The 14044-nt window shown below is 33.9% G+C and overlaps 8 protein-coding genes across 8 annotated transcripts; 2 read left to right on the top strand and 6 right to left on the bottom strand.

The window, feature by feature from the left end:
- Positions 1-1771: 1771 nt before the first annotated feature.
- Positions 1772-2746, bottom strand: MYG1 (Myg1p; the record flags this gene model as incomplete). The annotated part of the gene is made up of 1 exon (XM_019181610.1): positions 1772-2746. The coding sequence occupies one exon, from the start codon at positions 2744-2746 to the stop codon at positions 1772-1774; it is 975 nt and encodes a 324-aa protein (XP_019039935.1).
- A 729-nt stretch (positions 2747-3475) lies between these two features.
- Positions 3476-5545, top strand: COG3 (Golgi transport complex subunit COG3; the record flags this gene model as incomplete). The annotated part of the gene is made up of 1 exon (XM_019181516.1): positions 3476-5545. A coding segment is annotated over one exon (2070 nt), but the record flags the coding sequence as incomplete, so codon positions are not given.
- A 235-nt stretch (positions 5546-5780) lies between these two features.
- On the bottom strand, positions 5781-6115 carry TFB5 (TFIIH complex subunit TFB5; the record flags this gene model as incomplete). The annotated part of the gene is made up of 3 exons (XM_019183151.1): positions 5781-5903; positions 5962-6041; positions 6097-6115. The coding sequence occupies 3 exons, from the start codon at positions 6113-6115 to the stop codon at positions 5781-5783; spliced, it is 222 nt and encodes a 73-aa protein (XP_019039937.1).
- Positions 6116-6857: 742 nt separating this feature from the next.
- TVP23 (Tvp23p) lies at positions 6858-7938 on the bottom strand (the record flags this gene model as incomplete). The annotated part of the gene is made up of 5 exons (XM_019184552.1): positions 6858-7284; positions 7336-7381; positions 7433-7544; positions 7604-7638; positions 7887-7938. The coding sequence occupies 5 exons, from the start codon at positions 7936-7938 to the stop codon at positions 6858-6860; spliced, it is 672 nt and encodes a 223-aa protein (XP_019039938.1).
- Positions 7939-8212: 274 nt separating this feature from the next.
- PDC2 (Pdc2p) lies at positions 8213-9547 on the top strand (the record flags this gene model as incomplete). Its single annotated transcript, XM_019181540.1, has 1 exon — positions 8213-9547. A coding segment is annotated over one exon (1335 nt), but the record flags the coding sequence as incomplete, so codon positions are not given.
- Positions 9548-10458: 911 nt separating this feature from the next.
- PET100 (Pet100p) lies at positions 10459-10797 on the bottom strand (the record flags this gene model as incomplete). The annotated part of the gene is made up of 2 exons (XM_019180780.1): positions 10459-10704; positions 10759-10797. Coding segments are annotated over 2 exons (285 nt in total), but the record flags the coding sequence as incomplete, so codon positions are not given.
- Positions 10798-11054: 257 nt separating this feature from the next.
- Positions 11055-12230, bottom strand: RRP8 (25S rRNA (adenine645-N1)-methyltransferase; the record flags this gene model as incomplete). Its single annotated transcript, XM_019183152.1, has 1 exon — positions 11055-12230. One exon carries the CDS (start codon positions 12228-12230, stop codon positions 11055-11057), a length of 1176 nt encoding a protein of 391 aa, XP_019039941.1.
- A 157-nt stretch (positions 12231-12387) lies between these two features.
- STN1 (Stn1p) lies at positions 12388-13893 on the bottom strand (the record flags this gene model as incomplete). The annotated part of the gene is made up of 1 exon (XM_019183153.1): positions 12388-13893. One exon carries the CDS (start codon positions 13891-13893, stop codon positions 12388-12390), a length of 1506 nt encoding a protein of 501 aa, XP_019039942.1.
- Between the last annotated feature and the right edge of the window lie 151 nt (positions 13894-14044).

Here is a 14044-nt window from a genome sequence, read left to right on the forward strand (position 1 = left end):
GTATTGTTTTGATTCTTCATCAATATTTCTCAACTCTGAAACGTCTCTATCAGTAGTTTGGTGACGGATTGACTGTTTAGTATTCGACTTCTCTTGAGCAACGCTATTACGCTTGCTCCTCGAACCCCACCTCATCTATGAAATGGTACGATCTGGAGGACAATAGTTAGTATTCAATATAATCTTCAAAAGATATTTATCCAAGGAGATGAAGGATTAGTGAAAACTTTTTGAAAGAACGCGTTTTGATCGCGTTATAATGTGATACCTGTTCTTCTGTGACCTGGTATGTGAGTCCTTGGAATGGGAAAAAAATTCAATCAGAACCCTGGAACCGTGCAAGCAGTAGACCAATACCTTACTGATTCTTGAATCACTTTGAGAGTGGCTGTTATTGTAAAGAATACTGTTTCTGGGTGATGATGTTGTTGTAGGTATGTCAAATTCCAATAAATGTCACACGTATACGCACTCAACCAAGAATGTAGCCTCAAATGCTTCCACAACGATTCTGTTCCTCTCTCCTTGGACAAGACAGGCCCTCTAGCCAATGTAATTGACACTTACCGTCAAATTGCCAGGCTTTTGTGCTTTGGTAAGACCCTGGGTGTCGTGATTGTTCTGATCTGTACTGTCACAGCTTGCAATTTTCTTCTTGATCCAAAGTGTATTCTGAAAATTCCAAACGATTCACCGCGATCAAGAGTCGCGAAAAACCTGTAATCACCCGGAAATGCCTCACTATAAGGACGATCAAACACAATTAGGTACTGTTGGAGGGCTTTGGGAGGATGAAAATGGCGTGGCTCGTGGAGGATTAGTACAGTTTAGCTAGCCATTCAGTGCTTGATGTTTCGATGCGTGGAAAGTTTTACATGTGGAAACGGATCAAGTTGGGCATGGGTTTTTGAGGCCATGTTGAGAACCAACTTTCCAAACCATCAACTCACACAGTCACTGCAAGGTTCTGACGAAGGTGCATCGAGGCAAGATGGACTAAGATGAACTACTGTTGTGAAGACTGACAAGTGTGTACAAGTGTCTTTGTAAGGATAATAGGTTTTGTTGAACATGGTTTGGACTCTGGACTCGGAAGCATAACTGGGTATCCAAATGCTAGATCAAATCAACTTAAGTTGAACCCATGCTATAGAAAGCTTGTATCTCCCTCGAAGATAAAAGAGCTGACACATTTGAGTGTAGATAATTATTTTCGAAGCAGTAACCATCTGTACAGATGAAATTGTTTGAAGCTTCGCTAAACATTAGGTCTTGCTTCAATCTTTTAACACGGCCTGCTGGCAGTATAAAGAAAAATTTTCCAGTTGACGTTATGTTAGTACTAATTCACTAGATATTTTAATGCTTTGTGCTCCGTGACTATTTAACTAGCAGTCAAACCAAGGATATACAACATACCTGATAATTTATAAAGAAATTGTCCTCCAGAATACTTTCGCATAGACGAGGGCTCACATGAGAATCATGATTTTTTCCTAATTGGGAAAACCTTCTATCAAGAATAATAGCCAGACATCGACTTCAGGGATCAGTATGTGTAACCGAAGGTTAACAGGTTACTTCTAGCCAAGTGCTTTAGTACTTGGTTCTTGTAATATATTCCAATTCATGTCATATTTCTTTAAACAGACCTAGTACCGGCTTGAAGATAAAAGCTAAAAGATATTACAAAAGTTCAAATGCCTTAAAACACCATGAGTAATGTAATTCCAAAAAGTAAATTTTGTCTAACATTGAATAAATAATACACCTATAAACTTAATTTTGCCAATTGTAAAACTGCATCTTTTGTCTTTGCACCACCAATGAAACCAGCAGCATGAATGAAAACACAACCTTCAACACCTGTTTCTTTACTTAAAGCTTCATCTCTTAAACCTCTCCATTTTTCAGGTAATGGTTTTCTGTTTTCGAAACTTGAACTTGTGATTGGAACGGTGGAAATTCTCCAATTTTTACCAGAATCCTCAAATAAAACATACAAGATTTCACCTTGTTTTGAATTAGCTTTTTCAATTTCATACAAATGTTCTTTCCATGGTGCAAATTGTTTCAAGACTAATATTTTACCTGATTCATGAACTTCAAATCTTTCTTTAAAAGCTTCTTCAACAACTTGTTTAGCTGGTAACCATGACAAACCATAATTTTTAACAACATTAACAAAAGCATTACCCATCAATTCTGAGGCAATTAAGAATTGTCTATCGAAAACATCATCAGTTTGTTCAGCATTCCAGTGTGGGTTTAAACTTGAAACTAATGATGGTAATGTTATGTTTCTATCGTTAAATTTAGCCTTTTCAGTAACATTGTCATATTTTGAAATACCATTATCATTAGCATCGATAGATTCAATGAATTCTTTGTAAACTTTATCGTATAAAAGATCCAAAATTGAAGATTCTTTGCTTGAAATAATTTCACTGATTATTTCTTTACCAAAATGTTTATAAACTAAACCAGCAGAACTTAATTTTGTCTTGTACTCTGAATTGAAAGTTTCTTCAAAGCCTCTTTGATGATGATCAAAGAATTTAACACCATCGTATTTACCACTAACATCAACAACGATATCAGAAGTTTCCCATTGAGCAGGATCTCTTGAACGAACTAGTGAAGAGTTTTGGAAACGAGGTAATAATTTCAACATGTAAACAGCTAATGATTCATCAGCGTGGAATGAACCACTATGGGTACAGATTCTTAAGATAGGAGATGCCATTGATTCGTCGGTCTTTTGCTTCTTTAGTTCAGGTGACATCGATTAAATGCGTTGCTCTTGATGAAGTACTCTAATTCTTTATTGAAGTTTACCAAAAAAAATTTCTACTTAAACTTGGTTTTCGCGATTATTATGTCAGCGATGAGTTTATTTAAGACACGGGAAGTGATGACAGTCGCGATTTTGACAAATGAAGAGAATTGTATTGGCTAACAGATTGAGTGGTGTGTTGAATGTTCCAATTTATCTCAAAGACTCTTCTATTTTCTGATGATTTAACTATACAGATGTCACTTCCTTTATAAAAGGTCACGTAGGCCCATTTGCAGGATACTTTGGAGAAGCTTTGGGTTTAGGACAGCTCCAATACAAACCGCCTTATTTGGCCCATGAGGATCACGTGGAAGATTTGAGATCGAGATTGAAAACCTCAGAGAAGGATTAAATCCTATAGCCTATTGTTGGTTGGAATCACGACTAAATCACCCACATATTACTAAAGAGTACCTTTATAATGACGGTGGACGGAATAGATAAACACAGGAGAAACAGCAGGGCCAGAAGAAACTCTGTTGTTCAAAGAATTGCTCTAAATATACCTCAAAGTGAAGTATGTATTTCGTGTCCATAATTATGAAATCAAAACATTGAGAAAACTAACCATTGAAGAGTCATTTGACTATATCTCGTCCTCATGAGTTAAAACTTCAAAGATCCAAATCATTTGGCCATTCAGATAAATCAGATCATCACACTTATGATAAAAGGGATCTATTGTTCCCATACACCCAAGATGAAAAACAACATTTGATCAAAGAGTATATTGATTCTTACGATTATAATGTACTTCTATCAACTGAAGATGAAAAGGAGATTGAAGATCAAGAATTTTCAAAATATGATGCATTCTTAGAGACTTGCAAATTTAGAAAACACAATTATGATGGATTGATAAACAAATCATCAGATATTATTCAAATATTAAGTGATTTGACTGTCAAGTATGATACTGTCACCAAAGAAACTTATGAGTTCCAAGAACAATCAGACAAATTGATCAATGAGTATAACACCTACTTGAAATTGAATGATGAAGTAAAAGATTATTTGCATTATTTTGAATTATTAGATACATTCACTAGAAGATTAAACAATCCAAGTCCCAACATTGTTAGAAAAAGCTCATTCAAAAGGATGCTTTCTCAGCTAGATGAATGTATTGGGTTCATTAATGAACATAAAGATTTCAAAGATTATGAACTATATAATCTTAGATTCAAACAATGTCTAGTCCGTGCATTAACATTAATTAGAAATTATGTTGTCAATAATCTAAAAACAATTAGAGATGACTTAACAACCAAGATATCTGCAACAAAAATCAATTCAGTGACACAAGACGCATTGATATACACCAGGTTTGGATCTGACTCCGAGTTCTTATATGATGTTGTTGCAGACTTGGTGAATAGGGCTGATAATAATGATGAATTGGAAGGATTATTATCTGATTGTTTTAATTTCTACTTTGGTATAAGAACAAGATTGATCCAACCAAAGATTTGGGAACATTTGAAGCTATCAGTTGATGATAAAAAGACTCTAGTTCAGTTTTCACAAGGGAATATTTCATTTTTCACCAAAATTTTCCGTGATGAATTTGAATTGTTCCACAAAATCTTCCCAAGAGATTCTAAAGATGCCTTGCTGCATTGGTTCCAACAAATATCTGAACCCTTAAATGATACATTAAGAAAAAGCATATTGAGAGAATCTTCAATCAGCTCATTATGTGAACTAGCCACATTATTAGATAAATATTATGAATATGACGAAGAGGAAGAAGAACAATTTGAAGCCAATAACCTGTCAACTTTTAATGATTACGATAAACCTCGTTTTGAAAATGTTGATCTAGGAGAAGTTTTCCATCCAATATTACAAGATGTTCAATCAAGATTAGTCTTTAGAGCCCAAGTTTATGTTGATGAAAACATTGTTAGATACAGACCAACGAATAAGGATTTCCAAATTGGCCATAGAAGAAAATCAGAAGTGGCTCAAGATGACCAAGATCCTGACGTTTCAATGTCCAATAGTAAAAACACCCTCAAGGATTGTTATTCACCATTGAGTAAAGGTATTTCATTACTATCCAAGATGTATCAATTGGTGAGCTCCTCAGTCTTTGATGATATGGCACATAATATTGTTCATGATTGTATTATTTCATTGAGACAAGCATATAATGTTGGGAAACCAACAATAGGGAAATTAGATTCTGAATTATTTTATTTGAAAAATTTGCTCATGTTGAGAAGTCAAATTCAAAACTTTGATATCGAATATGTTAGTAATGAAACATTTCTTGATTTTTCAGGGATTGGTGATATAATTAATAAGATTAGAAATGGTTCAAGTGTTTTCAATGATGGTGGAATTTTGGAATTAGTCCGAGAATCTGTACCAAAAGTGGTTAATAATATGATTGATGCAAGAACTGAATTACAAACAGAGTTAAGAAATATTGTTCATGAGTTCACAGAAGATGCAGTTGAACAGATTATTGAACCAATATCCAAGGCAAATCCTGAAACCGCAGAGCAAGATTCAATGAAGTTGAAAGATAATATAGAGGCTTCATTTCCTAGGTTGAAAAGTGAAATTGAAATCTTTATTGATAATAGAGAAATTGTTACATCATTAATTGATGGTATTCAGGTATGTATATTTTTACCTCTTTTTTGGGGCCCTGAACTAACTAACCAACTTTTAGGAACTTGTTATTCAAAATTATGAGAAATACTATAGTTCAATAATTTCAAACACATCTCAGGATATAATTGAAGTTGATACATTGATTGCAGTGATTGGTGAAATTGTTGGAAAGATGTATGAAAATGAACCCGAACAAGATTTGGAAATTGAAAATTTGAATCTTGATGATAATGATCATGATCAAGAGGATGATTTGAATGTATCATCATGAACGTAACAATAAAATGAATTCTCTAGTAAGAAATCACTATGTAGATTATGAACCTGCTTCTTCATCATCTAATGGATTATATGTATTTTTTGCCAACATTCTGTTTAGTTCTGCTTTGACAAAGTCGACCTTCTTTTGATCAATCAGTAAATGAGTATCATCTAGCTCCTGAAAGACATGGAATGTTAGATAAAACTTTATAAATCCAGCATGTTTTCCAACTTACTTGAATAACAATATCATGAGAATCAGAATCAATCTTAATAATTAGAGCCCTGATTGAGGGATCACATTCAACGAGAACACCTTGCATAGCTCATTAGTAAATGTTCCGAAGCTGTACATAAAGTGTAGCACTCACCTTTGATAGCTCTAGGCATATTTTTGCTGCTGGGAAATGACAAAACAGTGTTGTTTGGATTTAGAAGCTCATCTTTAAAAATGGTCGTTGATACATCTCGAATTCAAGATTATGTAAGGAAATTCTTAAAACGCCAACTTACTAGTTGATTGAACATCTTTGAACGTACATTAATCCAAAGTTTATTGTAGAAGTATAGTCAAAAAAGTTGATTCAGTATATTTCAGAGTCGAACAATTTCAATGGTGATATTTATTTATAATAATCTCGCAAAACAAGCTACCCCCTTATTTTTGTGTAATGTTCGCCTCCTATCAGCGAACGGGCGCAACAACGAAACTGATAAATCATGAAATATCAGTACTTATAGAACATTAAAATTGAAATCGAATATAATAGCGTTAAATCTCGCCTATTTCTGCACAGAATGCACCCAACTTAAAGCATTTTGACCAAAAATTGACCACATAATATACTAATTTATATCTGAGGGTGATGAAATGGGCTCTCTTCTAAGCGCGAATATTTGAATGAACTAATTCTCAAAACATCAATTCATGAACTGGTTGATGCATTATAGGTCGTCATGGGCTTTTTAAGATAATATGAGCTTCCAAACCTAGCTTATAAGATGGATCTGACTACTGCATAATAACCAAGTCATTCATTTTATTTATTCAGTATGTTACATAAACTCATAGTTGTAATGTGTGCTATCTATTTTAAGTTGATTAATCCATATTTTGCCTTATTCACTTAGTTCATCTTGATAAGAAAGATGGAGTGATGCTGCTCAAGAACCCACCAGAAACACGACCAAAAACATCGGAAGCAATACTATTAGCTTTACCAAACTTGTCACATTTTGTGAAAGCCAAAGCATTAGTCATTGTTAATGCAACTGCAATAATCACGAGGATTAATGAAAGGAATTCAAACTTCAAAACTGCAAACACAGCTAATGCAATCCAGAAAGCTGGTGAGGCATAAAGTAATATCCAAAACACTTTTGAATCGATTGGGTTGATATATCTTGAAGGGTCTGAAGTTTCAAACACCCATATACTTTCCCCATTATCATCTGTTTCATTCCACCAACGAAGACCAACTAATAATCTTCCACTAATGTTTTTAACGTTCCAAAAATCAGCAGCTAAAAGTAATATCACTGAGATGAAAAAGAATATACTTGTTGTGAAGTTAGTATATGTGTCATCCAATCACACTGAATATACTCACAAGTTCTTTGTGAATAAAAGACCCAAGAGGTAGGCAACCAATGAACCTAAATGTTGTTAGTTTTCTGAGATGAATTGGATGATTACTTGGAACTTACCTATTCTGAATCCCAAGAAGAAGATCAAGGCTATTGGATGTGAAGATTCCGATAGTCTTTGGAATAATGTACGACTCTCAGGGGGTGGGCCTGCAATACCTGTTGTTTCTGACTATACCCGACCAACAATTAGCAATTTCTCCTTTTATGAACAGATTCAAATCGACATACCATTTCCTCCAATTGCTTTCTCTCTCGATAAGTTTCTAGAACGACTTTAACCAATTGTTATTACAAGTGTCAAATGCCAATTTCTGAGGAATTCGCGAATGCCTAACCTGGTGTTTGGATGTGCAGCTATACGGATTACGGTAGAGCCCACACCCATCACCTGACCAGATTCGCAGGCTAGACAATAGCATAAGTCAGAAGAGTCAATTGCAGCCATTATTGGCTCTAATAGAGCGTATACAAACCGTTGCAACTAACACCGCTCAGCTTGACTACGCCTTACCACTGAAGCCGTTATACCAGATCACACCGCTGCTATCAGTGTACACAGTCATAGTTTCGGATTAACTAGTTGTTCCAGAGAGTCAAGTCTCAATACCTCCCACATCTATTGAATCATTTATTTTGAAATATTATAAGGCGCATCCCAACAGCATCCATCAAGCTCTTACAACCGTGAGGCAGCATATTTGATTGATTCAGAAAAAATAATTTCATGGTCTGTGCTGAGTTACTTCAAGCTTGAATCAAGTTATAAATCACATCAATAAGTCACCTTTTTTCAATCACCTTTACTCAACCCATAATTCACCATCACAGCCATCCATAATGGGTTATTCAATAAAGCAAAAGATAGATATCTGTCTGATGGCGGAGTCCAATCCGGACATGACACAAGCTGATTTGGCAACTTGGGCTAAAAAGCATTATGGTAGTTCAAAACCTCCTTCACAAACAACAATCTCAAGAATTTTATCCAAGAAAGATGAACTGATTGCATTAAAAGAACATGAGTTCAAACTGATTAGAAGAAGAAGATTATCAAATCCGTTATTGAGGAAAGTTCTTCTGGAATGGATATCTCAATGTGTTTGGAATAACATTCCAATAACAGCACCAATCATTATGAGTTCCGCTTCAAATTTTTGGAATCATTTACCTGATAATTTAAGAGAAGGTAGTGGTGAATTTTCATATAAATGGTGTTCACAATTTTTATCAAAAGTCAATATAAATTTGAACAACATTGAGAAAGAACTATATAAAAGATTGAAGATTTGGACATTTGAAGAAAGATCAATATTACAAAACTTATTAACTGGAGTTGATTTGAAAAAAGTCTTCACACTGGATGAGATATTCTTGAGTTATGACCTACCATTGGATAAATCTTGTTATGATGATACTTCAGATTTCCTAACATGTATGTTATGTGTTAATGCCGATGGTTCTGAGAAATTAGATCCTTTAATCATTGGTCGTTATGAAAACTATCCTTCATTTGAAAACAAATCCTCCATAAAAGCAGCCACAAAACATGGTGTTAGTTATCATAGCAATAGGATGAAATGGTTAACTTCTACAGTTTTCTATGATTGGTTAGCTGTTTTGGATAAAAGATTAGCTTTACAAGGGAAAGATATCATCATTATTTTAAATGACTCAGCATCTCATCGTGTTATAAATATTAAACTACAAAGAATCAGATTATTATTCACATCTTCAAGCTCAAATTTCTTACCAATGAATTGGGGTATTGCTAATGATTTCAGATTAACTTTTAGAATTGTACAATATAAAAGATTACTAGAGAAGCAAAAGAAGAAAAAAGGTCAATTATTAACAAAGGAAGAAATGAGATTTTCAATTGTTGATGTTTTTGATTTGATCAAGAAATCTTGGGATGTTATACCAAATTCAAGAATAAAGTCCGCTTGGAAACAAAGTGGGATTTTACCAAAATCAGCGACTGATACTTTTGAAAGACAAGGGATGTTTGATGACAGTTTAGAGATACAACTCTTCCATTTAATCAATCAATTAAACGTTAAAGAACAGTGGGATGTATTATCCTTATTGGATTTGACAGTGGAGCAAAAAATTAATAAATCATTCCTTTCAAATGAAGAAATCATTCAAAGTTGTGTTGTTGATAATTATGATGATTTTGATCACACAGATGGTGAACCTAAAAGAGCTCCATTTTCACATACTTTAGGTCAAGGTTTACAAAGATTACAGCGTATTGGTCAAATGCATTTAGTTGCTAATCAGTTAAATTTTGAAGATGATTACATGGACTTAAACCCAGATGATTTTGATCTTGACCATCTACATTTTGATGATAGTTCAATACCAAACAATTTCAACTTTGATTATAACAATAACCAACAAGTCAATCAATCAATCAACGAACAAGTGGATAACCATTTATTCGAACACAGTTTACCTTTGGGACATAATGGAAGACAACTATCATTAGATTCAACAGGATCAAGCACACACCAACCATTCAGCCGTCTTGAGAATTTCAGAGAATCTACACATGTTAGTCCTGTTGATTCATTAGGACTTTCACCAGGTATTGATCCAGCTGTTTCAAATGCAATGTCTGAACAGTTCCACTCAGGAGTCCCTGTAAATAATAATAATAATAGCTCCAATGTGGACATTACACCAAATCAAAAACTATTAATAATTGTGAATTTTTTGAAGTTATTGGAGGTGGATAATGATCTGAAAGTTTCTAGTGAAACGGTGGATGAACTCAAGCTTCTGTATTATCAACAACTGAATAAAGCTAGAGAACAACAACAACGTTTGAATGATTGAGAGTTCAGGCTTCAATATTGGTTAATCAATAATGTGCTTTTTTTTGACAAAAAGCATCTAATCTATTTATTTGATTTATTTTGTTCTGGTTTTTCCTTTTGGTTTTTATGGATAAAGAATATTTAATGACGGATGTTGATGATTATCAACCTACAATGTAGTACCTGTATTATTCCTTATCCTTTGATTTCATTAGCTATATACATCCTTATTAACAATTCTCTTTATTTTTCACCACCCAACAACTTGGCTTTTTCCTCCTCCAAGTCAACACCATACTCATTCTTTAATTTTTCTTCTAGTCTTTGTCTTTTTTCGATTCTTTCTCTCTTCATTCTTGCCAATTCAGCTTGTATTTCATGTCTTTCTTTTGGAATCTTATTAGTAGTTTCTGGATCTGGCCAGAAACCTGGAACGTTGAATTTCTTATCAGCATCGACACCAACATAGTACATCACTGCAATAGGAGTCATTAGATAAAAGGTGAACTAAATCATGTTAGCGAATTATTTTCCAATACGGTCAAAGGCCTTTATACCCACTCTGAAAACCTCTAGTTGAGATCTATTTATTTTGAATTTAGGGAGGAATTTGAACATGTTGTGGTTAAAATAATAACGCACACGTATAACAGCTTCAAAGGTTTAGATCTTGGATGCAAACGAGTGTGCTTCAAAAGTTTGTAATTCGTTTCTTTCTATACGTTCTAACTTTCTCGAAAATTTACCCAATCAACTTCGAAGATTACGTAATACACACTAATAAAAAGTGAGCAGATCCCGAAGAGTTTACTAGCTTTAATTCTACGATTAGTGGTAATAGATGATTATTCGTTAATTCATCTTCTTTTATAGATACAAGGCTTCAATAACCATTTACCCTCTGGAACTTTCCCTCTTTTAATCTCTAGTTGATCTTTATCATCTTCATGTTCAATAAATCTTTGCTTTCTTTCTAATTTGGCTTTTCTTTCAGCGATAATGTCAGCTGGTGCTTTGAAAAATTCAAATCTTGTAAACATCTTATTTTCATTATCTGTCTTTTTATGGAAGAACCCATTTAATGTTAAAGCTTTTGTAAATTCTTCACCTTCTTTATCTGAGAATCTTGATTTAATTTCTGCAATCCATAATTCACCTCTTGGTGCTAAGATTCTATAAGCTTCTTTAATGAAATCCAAGAAATTGGTACCCATTAACGCTAAACAGAATATCACAATTGTACAAGAATTATCTTCTAACGGAACATTTCTAATATCAGCAACTGTGATTCTTTCATTAGCCTTCTTCAAATCAAAACTATGAACTTCAATATCGAGAGGGTATTGTTTTTTACCTCTTTTTTTACCTCCATTTCTTTGGGTCAAAAATTTAGAGATATCATGACTAAATTGTGCTTCACCACATCCCATATCTGCAATAACAATTTTTTTATTCTTTTGTAAACCTGGTAACCCACCTGGTGCATTGACTGGTCTTTTTGATCTTTCTTTAACTTGGTTGACGAAAACATCAACTGGATTTTCAGGCCAAGATTGAACTTGAGATCTAAACCCATCATGATACTCATCAAACAATGAAGGTTGATCTTTTATTAATTTCAATGCCTCATTTGATGTAATTGTATATAATTGTTCATTAATCCATCTAAATCTTGATCCTGTTAACTTAGCCATCATTTTTTGCTGTAATGGAGTTAATTTTGACTTGACAGGTAAGTCTAATGCTGGTGGAGCTTCAGTTGGTTCTTCATTTTTTGGTTCTTCTGATTTCTTTTCTTTGTTGATTTTTTGTTTCTTCTTAGGTTTCTCTTCTGGTTTATCCTCATTATCTTTATTAGACCTTATTTCATCTTTAGAGTCTTCTGTTTTATCATCCAACTTATTTATGTCATCAATGGAAACTTCCTCTTGTCTTCTCTTTCTGTTCTTGTTTGCTTTCTTCTTTGATTGACCACCACCAATCTTCACTACTTTATCATTCAAATTCCAACCATCAGTTTGAAATAAAGCCATTTTGCACAAATACTTCGGTAATTTTACTTTTGAAATCCTTTTCGATCCCTTTTAGATAAAAGTACGTTTAAAATTTATACACGAAAATTTTTTTTAACGTCAAAATCGTGCAACAACCGATTTCGGAAATATTACGCTCATCATAATCATCAACACTTCATCGTTTCGAAGAAGCCACCAATCTTCTTTTTTTAAAAGTAGATATACACTGCCATTCATTAGTTTCTGAATGGTATTTCCAATTATCATCACTATTTCGCAAAATGCACCACTGTATTAGGATGTTGAGCAAATGTAAGTCCATAAAAGTTTTGAGACCAGTATCTCTATTAAAGTTGTTGATATATTCACCACTATTGAAACATGTATTATCTGAACCTTGGGAGCTTAAAAACTTGAAGTTTTCCAATGTCATTTGTATATGACGGAAAAGTCTTAAAATAGGAGCACAATAACAATCTTTGGATCTGGTACATTTGATCAAGTTCCAAACTTGTAAATCATGTCTCTCATCATGGAATATTTCACCTTTGATATCATTCATTGTTCGGATGCTTGATAAATCTTGATCAACTTCAATAGTTGGTGTAGGTTTACCATTGGCAATTTCTTTCAATAATACTGAAACCTTTCTATCTTTGAAAACTTCATTAAGGTTGAATTTCTCTCTAGAAGTCTTGATCATCCATTTGATTAGTTCAAATTTAAGAGATGTTCTCAACGAGTCTGCTTTGATGGGAGTTGATATTACATTCACCCATCCATGTTTTGGCTTTGCTATTGGCGAAGATGGAGCTGCATGATCGATCTTCTTTTTGAGAGACTTGGTGAACAGCTTTTTTGTAATTTCTTCAATTTCAGGCTCTTTCTCAGATCCAGAGTCGTTTAAAGCATTGGAGTAATCATCACGATCTCTTGTGTTTCTCATATAGATGCATGAATCCATAACCATGGCCTGAGAAGGACATTCATCTATTCCTAGATCTAACCTCTGCCGTATTAGCTTTTCCCTATTTGTTTTACTATCAAACTTTATTTTAACTTGTTCATCTTCGTTGATCTGGGGTGTTTGAAACCACGGAGTCTTGAGTATATCACGCATTTCCAAAGCTTCTTTCCAAAACTGTACTTCATGTTCAATATATCTGTCATTGTTGGGTAGTGCTTGGATAAAATCTGGGTGAACTTCTAGTTTTCCATTGAAATTTGAGCAAAAGCCTGTGATTTCAATAAGTTTGAAAACACAATTGGACGATTGTAAGCCTGCACCTAAAAGACTTGCTCTTGAAACTTTAAGAACAATATCAGGCCCTGAAGAATCATCAAGGGTCAAAAAATAAAACTCCTCAGACTTGATTTCTTTAATAAAACATTCTGTAATCCTGCCAACTAATTTGATCTTCCTTATTGGATGGTTGTTGATCAATATAACTTTTTCATTCAAAGAGCGCAAGCCATTGATGCCATATATTTTCAACAAGTCATTGCTTTCCAAGATGGACTTAATCAAGATTGGTATAGTTCTGTCATAAAAAGGTGAAGAATGGAAAGTCTCAGTGTTGTAGAATTCTATACCATCTTTCCTTAGGACAATATTATCAACACCAGGGGCAAAATCAATTGTTGCTGAGTTTCCATGCACTATACGTGCCTTCTTAGCCATTCTATAGGGGTGCAACTATACCACTTTCCCATACTAATACTTTTCCAGAAAAGATGATTGTTTTATTTTGGTAAAGTTTTGCAAGTGTTATTTTTTTTCGCGTGTGAGTTTACCGGTGAAAATGACAGACAGCTGAAACCATCTTGATCTT

The sequence above is a fragment of the Wickerhamomyces anomalus genome (genome assembly GCF_001661255.1).
Source record: "Wickerhamomyces anomalus NRRL Y-366-8 unplaced genomic scaffold WICANscaffold_2, whole genome shotgun sequence".
Lineage (NCBI taxonomy): Eukaryota > Fungi > Ascomycota > Saccharomycetes > Phaffomycetales > Wickerhamomycetaceae > Hansenula > Hansenula anomala.